General features: G+C 31.3%; 1 protein-coding gene and 1 pseudogene across 2 annotated transcripts, besides 3 other annotated features; one reads left to right on the forward strand and one right to left on the reverse strand.

Moving 5' to 3' along the window:
- The first annotated feature begins 680 nt into the window (after window positions 1-680).
- Window positions 681-11,449: a mobile genetic element.
- Window positions 2,722-4,614, reverse strand: TVAGG3_1052010 (uncharacterized protein; the record flags this gene model as incomplete). The annotated part of the gene is made up of 1 exon (XM_051255759.1): window positions 2,722-4,614. The coding sequence occupies one exon, from the start codon at window positions 4,612-4,614 to the stop codon at window positions 2,722-2,724; it is 1,893 nt and encodes a 630-aa protein (XP_051081333.1).
- Window positions 5,089-5,295: a mobile genetic element.
- Window positions 11,450-12,532, forward strand: TVAGG3_1052040 (annotated as a pseudogene). The gene has a single exon. A coding segment is annotated over exon 1 (1,083 nt).
- Window positions 11,450-12,532: a mobile genetic element.
- Window positions 12,533-13,280: the final 748 nt, after the last annotated feature.

The following is a 13,280-nucleotide window of genomic DNA, read 5'->3' on the forward strand; positions in this document are numbered from 1 at the left end:
TGTAAAAACCTTCTGGAATAGTTCCTGATTTAATGTATTCTACCAAAAACTTTTGTTTCATTGCTTCAGTGACTTTAGTCGTCATTTTACTCTAAGGTGAAGCTAGCACAGCGATAATGGATTTCATGACTTTTTAGTATTTCATGCAATCTTAACAGATAGCCTTACAAGTACTTCCAGTGTCCCTAGCTGTCCCTCCTTTTTATATAACTCCATGACATTTATAATCTCGCGAAACTTAACAGGTAGCATAACAGATTAAAATCAGATGAGGTTTTGAACCAAAATTTCTAAGCAACGTTGTCAAGGATTTTGAGGAACTAGGGACAGAGTGTGGCAAAGTCCAAGATTTAATTTATCTTCATCTGTTTCATCAGCTATCTCATCTAATATGCCAATATTTTATTCATAACTCGTGGCAAACTCACTAACTTTCGTTATGTTCATCTGCATGCTTCATCTGATAGAAAGTATGACTTTCATTAACTCTGTGAGATAATGAAAACTACTAGGGACAGAGACCATGGCAAAGTTTATGACTTTCATTATTTCCAGAACTTAATGAAAACTACTAGGGACAGAGACCATGGCAAAGTTCATGATTTAATTTATTCTCTCACTAACAACAAACACAAACTCCAACACTAACTCAAGTACTAACTTCAGCACAAATGACAAACGTCAAAACTTCATCGTATATGTTTTGTCAAGACTTCTTCGTAAATGTTTTGTCAAAACTTCATCGTAAATGTTTTGTCATGACTTCATCGTATATGTTTTGTCATGACTTCTTCGTAAATGTTTTGTCATGACTTCTTCGTAAATGTTTTGTCATGACTTCATCGTATATGTTTTGTCAAGACTTCATCGTATATGTTTTGTCAAGACTTCATCGAAACTAAACGTAAATGTTTTGTCATGACTTCTTCGTAAATGTTTTGTCATGACTTCTTCGTAAATGTTTTGTCAAAACTTCATCGTATATGTTTTGTCAAGACTTCATCGTATATATTTTGTCATGATTTCATCGTAAATGTTTTGTCAAGATTTCATCGAACTTCTTCGTAAATGTTTTGTCATGACTTCTTCGTATATGTTTTGTCATGACTTCTTCGTAAATGTTTTGTCATGACTTCATCGTAAATGTTTTGTCAAGACTTCATCGTATATATTTTGTCATGATTTCATCGTAAATGTTTTGTCAAGATTTCATCGAACTTCTTCGTAAATGTTTTGTCATGACTTCTTCGTATATGTTTTGTCATGACTTCTTCGTAAATGTTTTGTCATGACTTCTTCGTAAATGTTTTGTCAAAACTTCATCGTAAATGTTTTGTCAAGACTTCATCGTATATATTTTGTCATGATTTCATCGTAAATGTTTTGTCAAGATTTCATCGAACTTCTTCGTAAATGTTTTGTCATGACTTCTTCGTATATGTTTTGTCATGACTTCTTCGTAAATGTTTTGTCATGACTTCTTCGTAAATGTTTTGTCATGACTTCATCGTATATGTTTTGTCAAGACTTCATCGTATATGTTTTGTCAAGACTTCATCGAAACTAAACGTAAATGTTTTGTCATGACTTCTTCGTAAATGTTTTGTCATGACTTCTTCGTAAATGTTTTGTCAAAACTTCATCGTATATGTTTTGTCAAGACTTCATCGAAACTAAACGTAAATGTTTTGTCAAAACTTCATCGTAAATGTTTTGTCATGACTTCTTCGTAAATGTTTTGTCATGACTTCTTCGTAAATGTTTTGTCATGACTTCTTCGTATATGCTTTGTCGAACTTAAACGTAAATGTTTTGTCATGACTTCTTCGTATATGTTTTGTCAAAACTTCATCGTATATGTTTTGTCATGATTTCATCGTAAATGTTTTGTCAAGATTTCATCGAACTTCATCGTAAATGTTTTGTCAAAACTTCATCGTATATGTTTTGTCAAAACTTCATCGTAAATGTTTTGTCAAGACTTCATCGTATATATTTTGTCATGATTTCATCGTAAATGTTTTGTCATGATTTCATCGTATATGCTTTGTCAAAACTTCATCGTATATGTTTTGTCATGATTTCATCGTAAATGTTTTGTCATGATTTCATCGTAAATGTTTTGTCATGACTTCTTCGTATATGCTTTGTCGAACTTAAACGTAAATGTTTTGTCATGATTTCATCGTAAATGTTTTGTCAAAACTTCATCGTAAATGTTTTGTCATGACTTCTTCGTAAATGTTTTGTCATGACTTCTTCGTATATGTTTTGTCATGACTTCTTCGTATATGCTTTGTCATGACTTCATCGTATATGTTTTGTTATGACTTCATCGAAACTAAACGTATATGTTTTGTCATGATTTCTTCGTAAATGCTTCATCGAACTTAAACGTATATGTTTTGTCATGACTTCATCGTAAACTAAACGTAAATGTTTTCAGTGTCACTACGTCACCATGTCACTATGTCACCATGTGTTACCATGTTACCATGTGCTACCAGGTTAATTAACTTCTTTTAAAAATGATGACAACATGACATTTTGACAACACAGCAGGATTAAGGAGGAAGGCACTTATGAATTATTTTTGAAGAACTGAAGGTGTAACCATGTTACCATGTGCTACCAGGTTATTTAACTTCTTTTAAAAATGATGACAACATGACATTTTGACAACACGGCAGGATTAATGCAAAAATAAATTCCAATCATACTTTATAAAGCTTCATTTACAGGTATTTCATCGTCAGTAAATGAATCCTCATTATCGTTTGGTTCAACCTGTTTATATAATCCTTTCATTTCTTCTTTCAAAACATAACACCATGTTTGTTTACCGTCTATTCTTCTATGTTTCCTTTCACATTTATCCTTAATACTCATTTGGAAATTCTTGTCTTTCATGTCTGATGGTTTGCAGAATAGAGCATTTTTACACGTCATACCTGCACACAATTCATCATAATGTGTATTTATCCATACATCTAAAGGATTTGTTGATAATTCAATTAAATCTTGTTTGGCTTCAGTCATCGGTATGATTCGTACATTAAATGATGAAAGGTCATATTGCATAAAATATGTTAGTAAATTATCATAAAATTCCTTTGTGCATGAATCCATTAAATTCTTGAAGTAATCAAATTGACCCTTGAATTTACCATTAACTCTTAAAACTACGTATCTTCTGTCTCCAACTTCAATTTTGACAGGGTAAACGTTATTAGTTACCAAAATGAAGTTTGCAACGTTCTGAGCAGTTCTTCTGGGTTGATTCTTTTCATTAATTCTAATCTCATTATCCGTTATAATTGATTTCAAAGCGTTGAAGTTTGCGAGTCTATCTTCACCTACATTCTTGAGTTCATTAAGTACAAGAAACATTTTATTCTCAACTACTGAATTGAAATTACCCGTTAGCTCACTTATTTCAGTAATGTTTTTGCATGAATAACCAGCGAGAAGTTCAGAAATAATGTCTGTAAATCTGTTTTTACCTGTTCCCTGAAGTCCTTTCAAAATAATTGCTGTTTCATTCTTGATTCCTGGATGTTGAATCATTGATGCAATCCAGCCGAGAAGGTATTTATACACTTCATCGTTATTATCACATATGGCTTCTTTAATGAAATTCATAAACATCTCAATTTTTGAGTAATCTGGCTTTTCGAGAACGTTGTATTTATAACTCTGAAACGTTGAGAAAACATCTGGAGAATCAGATTTAAAGCAAACACCCTTAACGGTTAATGAGGATAATTGATTTAGTAGTACATCCCATGCTGTTATGGTTTTACCTTCTTCTTTAAATAATTTAATCATTTTAAGTGACTCTTTCATGTTTGATTGAAGAACGAATGATATTTGATTCATTTTGTCGTGGATATTATAGTCCTTTTGAATGAAATATTTATTTCCACAATCTACAAAACGGATTACACGTGATAAATCCTCAATTACTTCAGAACTGTTTTTATACTGATGATTTTCAGCCTTGCGTCTAATATCTGTTATCAAAAACGAGTCATCAAGTTTGATATCAAATGTTATTTTTGGCTTACGTAATAAAGGTAAAACGTATTCATCATAATATTCCTTTTGATAAAGTTTTAGAATCTTCACCAAAACAAATGGAGAAGTCATTAAATGTGCATATCTACTACGTGCTTTTTCAAAATTACTTTTTGCATTTTCAGTTAAATTGCAGAAGTTATAAACGTTATCGTATGCTTCATTAATTAAATGATTAGGTAACGAATTAATAGCTTGAAACAGTGTGAATAATGTTATTTCTTTTTCTAAATTCATGTTTCCACCGTCATTATGTACTTCAAAATCACAGATGCTATCAACTATGCTCTGGGCAAGTTTATCGTCAATGTTTACATCTTTGTTTTCATTCATGATAGTCTTTATTTCTTCGTTCTTCTGTTCAACTCTTACCTTAATATTCAAATCATTTAATATATCATTCACTGTTCTGGTTATGGTCGAGTCATAACTTCCACGAATGAATGAGTATGTATTGATTGGTTCTGTTGCATTCTTGCGAACTCTTGAATCAGCCATAACTACTAAAGAACGCTTTGAATCATCCATAGAAGTCATTATGTCAATATCATAATCATTGCAGGAATAGCATTTAATCATTCTGTTCGAAACTGCATAGAAGAAATTAGTGTTGCAATAAATGTGAAGACCTCCTGAAGCGGTTTTAACGATAACATCTTTATCCGAAAGTTTTGATAAAATATCTTTTCTAACTGTTTCTTTAAGTTCATCATTGTACGATTTATTGATATCAATATCTATAATAGTTAAATTCGAAATTTTATTTACTAATAAAGCCGTACCAGTTTTCCTTCCTCTTCCTCCATCGTGTTTGAGGTAGTTATGTAAATTGTTTCGTACCGAAATGGCTAACAAAAAAGTGACAGAAAACCTTAAATTGCGCGGCAATTTTAATTAAAAAAATAAACATGAAGTTTTGTGACTGATATTATGCATTTTATTTATATTATATAAGATTTAAATTTAGGGGAAAAATTGGAAAAAAAAATAAGATTGGAAGTCTTTAGGTAAGAAGGAAAGGGCAAGAGATATAAAGTGTACCTATATACCTCTTGCCCTTTCATTCTAAGTAGAAATGGGAGAAACTTTGTCCGCATCATAAGTTATGCGGACAAAGTTTCTCCCATTTCTAATGGGAATTGTAGGCTATGAGGCACTGATATATAATCAGTACTTCATAGCCTACAATTCCCTTTATTAGACTTCCAAACTTTGAGTTAATGTCTTGACATTAACTCAAAGTTTGGAAAACTTCACGTAAGAATCAATCGTCAAAAATCTCGATTGCAGTTATATTCATTGTGTTAATTTGATTTATTTTGAAATTTTTATAAATTAAATTTATTATAACATAAAGCGTTATGAATTAGTATTTCCATATGAATTTTATCTCGAAAATAGTAATTCTGTACAGTTATATTTCGGTTAACTAAATATATCTAAATAGAAAGAATCAGAAAAATCAAATTATTGGCGCTAAAAATGTCACCTTTTTGGTGAGCCATTTCGGTATGAGATAGAGGTAGTTATGTAAATCAATCTTGTTTTCACCAATTCTTTCGTTGAGGGTTTTAGTTTCTGCCACAACTAATTCCTTAGCTAATGAATCAATAACTTTTTCATCAGAAACGATATAGTTGCTGTTGTTGTTTGTTGCTGTCATTTATATAGGAATAAAAAAATAAAAATAATTTTAAAACTAACTTTATTTTTGGACTGCATCAAATTTCCTTTGTTGATGTTGTCTAAATGTCATGTTGTCAGTAATTTTAAGAGAAGTTAATTAACCTGGTAGCACATGGTAACATGGTAACAGTGAAAACATTTATGAAAACATAAACGAAAACATTTACGATTTAATTTCCTTTGTTGATGTTGTCTAAATGTCATGTTGTCAGTAATTTTAAGAGAAGTTAATTAACCTGGGAGCACATGGTAACATGGTAACAGTGAAAACATTTATGAAAACATAAACGAAAACATTTACGATTTAATTTCCTTTGTTGATGTTGTCTAAATGTCATGTTGTCAGTAATTTTAAGAGAAGTTAATTAACCTGGTAGCACATGGTAACATGGTAACAGTGAAAACATTTATGAAAACATAAACGAAAACATTTACGATTTAATTTCCTTTGTTGATGTTGTCTAAATGTCATGTTGTCAGTAATTTTAAGAGAAGTTAATTAACCTGGTAGCACATGGTAACATGGTAACAGTGAAAACATTTATGAAAACATAAACGAAAACATTTACGATTTAATTTCCTTTGTTGATGTTGTCTAAATGTCATGTTGTCAGTAATTTTAAGAGAAGTTAATTAACCTGGTAGCACATGGTAACATGGTAACAGTGAAAACATTTATGACAAAAATAAATGGTTCATTTACTCACAATATTTTTGTACAAAACGACCCCAAACTTTTAACTTCTTTTCTGCAGCTTCTAATGCTATCTTAGCGAGTTCATATTCTCTAAATTCTCTTTTTAAATCTTCTTGTTCCCATTGGTCTAGTTCGTATGGAGAATCTCTATAACCATAACATATCTCACGTTCATGTTCTAATTGTTTTTCGCACATTTTTCTAACTCTCTTCTTCAAACAAAGGTTTAGCATTCTCTACTGTATCTTCGAGTTCTTCTTCATCTAATTCTCATATATGTTTTGTCATGACTTCTTCGTATAATCCTTTGCTCGAACATTAAAACGTAAATGTTTTGTCATGACTTCTTCGTATATGTTTGTCAAAACTTCATCGTATATGTTTTGTCATGATTTCATCGTAAATGTTTTGTCAAATTTCATCGAACTTCATCGTAAATGTTTTGTCAAAACTTCATCGTATATGTTTTGTCATGATTTCATCGTAAATGTTTTGTCAAGATTTCATCGTATATATTTTTCATGATTTCATCGTAAATGTTTTGTCATGATTTCATCGTATATGCTTTGTCAAAACTTCATCGTATATGTTTTGTCATGATTTCATCGTAAATGTTTTGTCATGATTTCATCGTAAATGTTTTGTCATGACTTCTTCGTATATGCTTTGTCGAACTTAAACGTAAATGTTTTGTCATGATTTCATCGTAAATGTTTTGTCAAAACTTCATCGTAAATGTTTTGTCATGACTTCTTCGTAAATGTTTTGTCATGACTTCTTCGTATAATGTTTGTCATGACTTCTTCGTATATGCTTTGTCATGACTTCATCGTATATGTTTTGTTATGACTTCATCGAAACTAAACGTATATGTTTTGTCATGATTTCTTCGTAAATGCTTCATCGAACTTAAACGTATATGTTTTGTCATGACTTCATCGTAAACTAAACGTAAATGTTTTCAGTGTCACTACGTCACCATGTCACATGTCACCATGTGTTACCATGTTTACCATGTGCTACCAGGTTAATTAACTTCTTTTTAAAAATGATGACAACATGACATTTTGACAACACAGCAGGATTAAGGAGGAAGGCACTTATGAATTATTTTTGAAGAACTGAAGGTGTAACCATGTTACCATGTGCTACCAGGTATTTAACTTCTTTTTAAAAAATGATGACAACATGACATTTTGACAACACAGCAGGATTTAAGGAGGAAGGCACTTATGAATTATTTTTGAAGAACTGAAGTGTAACCATGTTACCATGTGCTACCAGTTATTTAACTTCTTTTAAAAATGATGACAACATGAACATTTTTACAACACAGCAGATTAAGGAGGAAGGCACTTATGAATTATTTTTGAAGAACTGAAGGTGTAACCATGTTACCATGTGCTACCAGGTTATTTAACTTCTTTTAAAAATGATGACAACATGACATTTTGACAACACAGCAGGATTAAGGAGGAAGCACTTATGAATTATTTTTGAAGAACTGAAGGTGTAACCATGTTACCATGTCTACCAGGTTATTTAACTTCTTTTAAAATGTGACACATGACATTTTGACAACACGCAGGATTAATGCAAAAATAAATTCCAATCATACTTTATAAAGCTTCATTTACAGGTATTTCATCGTCAGTAAATGAATCTCATTATCGTTTGGTTCAACCTGTTTATATAATCCTTTCATTCTTCTTTCAAAACATAACACCATGTTTGTTTACCGTCTATTCTTCTATGTTTCCTTTCACATTTATCCTTAATACTCATTTGGAAATTCTTGTTTTCATGTCTGATGGTTTGCAGAATAGAGCTTTTTACACGTCATACCTGCACACAATTCATCATAATGTGTATTTATCCATACATCTAAAGGATTTGTTGATAATTCAATTAAATCTTGTTTGGCTTCAGTCATCGGTTGATTCGTACATTAAATGATGAAAGGTCATATTGCATAAAATATGTTAGTAATTATCATAAAATTCCTTTGTGCATGAATCCATTAAATCTTGAAGTAATCAAATTGACCCTTGAATTTACCATTAACTCTTAAAACTACGTATCTTCTGTCTCCAACTTCAATTTTGACAGGGTTAAACGTTATTAGTACCAAAATGAAGTTTGCAAACGTTCTGAGCAGTTCTTCTGGTTGATTCTTTCATTAATTCTAATCTCATTATCCGTTATAATTGATTTCAAAGCGTTGAAGTTTGCGAGTCTATCTTCACCTACATTCTTGAGTTCATTAAGTACAAGAAACATTTTATTCTCAACTACTTGAATTGAAATTACCCGTTAGCTCACTTATTTCAGTAATTGTTTTGCATGAATAACCAGCAGAAAGGTCAGAATAATGTCTGTAAATCTGTTTTTACCTGTTCCCTGAAGTCCTTTCAAAATAATTGCTGTTTCATTCTTGATTCCTGGATGTTGAATCATTGATGCAATCCAGCCGAGAAGGTATTTATACACTTCATCGTATTATCACATATGGCTTCTTTAATGAAATTCAAAAACATCTCAATTTTTGAGTAATCTGGCTTTTCGAGAACGTTGTATTATAACTCTGAAACGTTGAGAAAACATCTGGAGAATCAGATTTAAAGCAAACCCCTTAACGGTTAATGAGGATAATTGATTTAGTAGTACATCCCATGCTGTTATGGTTTTACCTTCTTCTTTAAATAATTTAATCATTTTAAGTGACTCTTTCATGTTTGATTGAAGAACGAATGATATTTGATTCATTTTGTCGTGGATATTATAGTCCTTTTGAATGAAATATTTATTTCCACAATCTACAAAACGGATTACACGTGATAAATCCTCAATTACTTCAGAACTTTTTTTAACTGATGATTTTCAGCCTTGGCGTCTAATATCTGTTATCAAAAACGAGTCATCAAGTTTGATATCAAATGTTATTTTTGGCTTACGTAATAAAGGATAAAACGTATTCATCATAATATTTCCTTTTGATAAAGTTTTAGAATTTCACCAAAACAAATGGAGAAGTCATTAAATGTGCATATCTACTACGTGCTTTTTCAAAATTACTTTTTGCATTTTCAGTTAAATTGCAGAAGTTATAAACGTTATCGTATGCTTCATTAATTAAATGATTAGGTAACGAATTAATAGCTTGAAACAGTGTGAATAATGTTATTTCTTTTTCTAAATTCATGTTTCCACCGTCATTATGTACTTCAAAATCACAGATGCTATCAACTATGCTCTGGGCAAGTTTATCGTCAATGTTTACATCTTTGTTTTCATTCATGATAGTCTTTATTTCTTCGTTCTTCTGTTCAACTCTTACCTTAATATTCAAATCATTTAATATATCATTCACTGTTCTGGTTATGGTCGAGTCATAACTTCCACGAATGAATGAGTATGTATTGATTGGTTCTGTTGCATTCTTGCGAACTCTTGAATCAGCCATAACTATAAAGAACGCTTTGAATCATCCATAGAAGTCATTATGTCAATATCATAATCATTGCAGGAATAGCATTTAATCATTCTGTTCGAAACTGCATAGAAGAAATTAGTGTTGCAATAAATGTGAAGACCTCCTGAAGCGGTTTTAACGATAACATCTTTATCCGAAAGTTTTGATAAATATCTTTTCTAACTGTTTCTTTAAGTTCATCATTGTACGATTTATTGATATCAACATCTATAATAGTTAAATTCGAAATTTTATTTACTAATAAAGCCGTACCAGTTTTCCTTCCTCTTCCTCCATCGTGTTTGAGGTAGTTATGTAAATCAATCTTGTTTTCACCAATTCTTTCGTTGAGGGTTTTAGTTTCTGCCACAACTAATTCCTTAGCTAATGAATCAATAACTTTTTCATCAGAAACGATATAGTTGCTGTTGTTGTTTGTTGCTGTCATTTATATAGGAATAAAAAAAATAAAAATAATTTTAAAAACTAACTTTATTTTTGGACTGCATCAAATTTCCTTTGTTGATGTTGTCTAAAATGTCATGTTGTCAGTAAATTAAGAGAAGTTAATTAACCTGGTAGCACATGGTAACATGGTAACAGTGAAACATTTATGAAAACATAAACGAAAAACATTTACGATTTAATTTCCTTTGTTGATGTTGTCTAAATGTCATGTGTCAGTAATTTTAAAGAAAGTTAATTAACCTGGTAGCACATGGTAACATGGTAACAGTGAAAACATTTATGAAAACATAAACGAAAACATTTACGATTTAATTTTCCTTTGTTGATGTTGTCTAAATGTCATGTTGTCAGTAATTTTAAGAGAAGTTAATTAACCTGGTAGCACATGGTAACATGGTAACAGTGAAAACATTTATGAAAACATAAACGAAAACATTTACGATTTAATTTCCTTTGTTGATGTTGTCTAAATGTCATGTTGTCAGTAATTTTAAGAGAAGTTAATTAACCTGGTAGCACATGGTAACATGGTAACAGTGAAAACATTTATGAAAAACATAAACGAAAACATTTACGATTTAATTTCCTTTGTTGATGTTGTCTAAATGTCATGTTGTCAGTAATTTTAAGAGAAGTTAATTAACCTGGTAGCACATGGTAACATGGTAACAATTCAGTTCTTCAAAAATAATTAATTATTTGAAAACCTAAAATCATTAATGAAAACATAAACGATAACATTTATTTCTGTGTTGTTGTCAAAATGTCATGTTGTCATCATTTTTAAGAGAAGTTAATTAACCTGGTGACATGGTGACACGTTCATAATTTATGAAAACATTCACGAAACATTAACGTAAACATAAACGAAAAATTTATTTCCAGGACTGTTTGTCAAAATGTCATGTTGTCATCATTTTTAGAGAAAGTTAATTAACCTGGTAGCACATGGTAACATGGTAATACCATCAGTTATTCAAAAATATATTTTTGGTTAGTCTTCATATGGATATTTTACAACAATTCCCCAATGTATAAACTTTACATAAATGAGCTTGAAAGAAGTATTCGAACAACATCCATGGAGGTCATTTAAGAAGTTCAATGAAGCTGCAAAGAGTTGGGATTTACTAACAGAGCTGAAGTGAAAAGGTTCTTTGACAAAAATGTTGTACATCAAACAAAAATAAACCCTTACGACTACTTTTTACCAATTTACTCCAACACTCCTGACGCATACCATTTGACACTCTCATTCAAAGCAGAAAAGGAGGACATAAACCATTCCTCATCTCATTAATGTTAACACTCGCAAAGCATATGCATATCCAATGAAAAAATAAGGAACTCATGAAGTGTTAAGAGTTTTACAAAAGTTTGTAGCAGAACATAGCCCAAGTACTTTAACATCAGACCAAGACAGTGCATACCTCAGCAATGAAATCACAGATTTTCTCATTAAGCATAACATAACTCAATACACTACTGAAGACCATAACCATAACATACTCGGCATCATAAACCGCTTCATAAGAACGCTCAGAGATTTAAACCAAGAGCGAGACTTTACCGAAGAAACAATGAAACATTTTCTCGAAGTATATAATTCCTCAACACATTCTACAACAGGACATACACCAAATTCAATGACACAACAACAAGAAGAAAAGTATATACAAAAGAAACGAAGTCAAACACAAAATATCAGAAATTCAACACAATTTACTCTCATTCCTGGAACAAAAGTTCGTGTAGTTCTTGACGACAAACCGTTGACAAAGAAACGTTTAAGGTTAAGTCGAAACTATTATATCGTAGACTCTACGCAAGGTAATGGATATCTTATAAAAGCTGCTGACGACTCCATTGCGTTTTACCCTCGTCATAAATTAGTTGAAAGTAGTAATGGCAAACTTGCTGAAACCATTGACGAAGCAAAGCGAGGAGTGGTTATTGAAATACTTGGCTATAACATAAACGATGACACTTATAAAGTAAGATATGAAGGAGGCGTTGAAGATGTTATACCATCTAAGAACTTGAGAGAATCTAAACCAACTCATCTGGGACCATTAGAGCGGGAGTACTGGAAAGACAAAAATAAGCCAGAAAGAATAAGAAAATTCTTCTAAACTTTTTCATTAGATGTAAATCAGACATGAATGAGAACAGTCATGATATCATTAATGGTACCATTTATTTACACCAAAAATAATTTTTAGGTGAAGAGTATTATAAGGCATTTTGTGAAGAATATAGCAACAGTCTGAATTCCGGCGGTTGCTTTTTATACAAAATTCATGCAGGAATTCCTGATGAAATCAGACAAAAATAATTTTTAGGTGAAGAGGTGAGATCTCACCCGTTTTCTCACCTGTTTTTTCACCCTCATGAATTTTCATGAATTTCCTTAAGATAGAAAAAATAAAGTTAGTTTTAAAATTATTTTTATTTTTTTTATTTTGTATGTAAGAACAGAAATGTCAGTCGAAGCACAGACGTTCACGAACAAATCTAATGGCGAAACATTCACAAAAGGCACTTATAATGGTATTGAAGTCTTACGTAGAGACAAGGATAGTTACATTAATGCAACAAAGATGGCAAGAGAAGCGGGAAGGTTAAACCATTTAAACAGATTTCTCAATAGTACTAAAATGCAGGAAATTCTTGAGTTTTGGTTGAAAGAATACGGTCAAGCCAAAAGTGGCTCGACCTCAAAAACAAGCATTTTATGAGCTTACTAGGGTGTTATAAATGAATTCAAAGGTATTTACATACATCCTGACCTCGTTCATTTTGTTTGCTGAATGGTGCTCTGTAAAGTATGCATTTTATGTCAAAGATATTATGGACTCCATAGACAAAAAGTTCATGAGA

Source organism: Trichomonas vaginalis, chromosome I (assembly GCF_026262505.1).
Source record: "Trichomonas vaginalis G3 chromosome I, whole genome shotgun sequence".
NCBI lineage: Eukaryota > Parabasalia > Trichomonadida > Trichomonadidae > Trichomonas > Trichomonas vaginalis.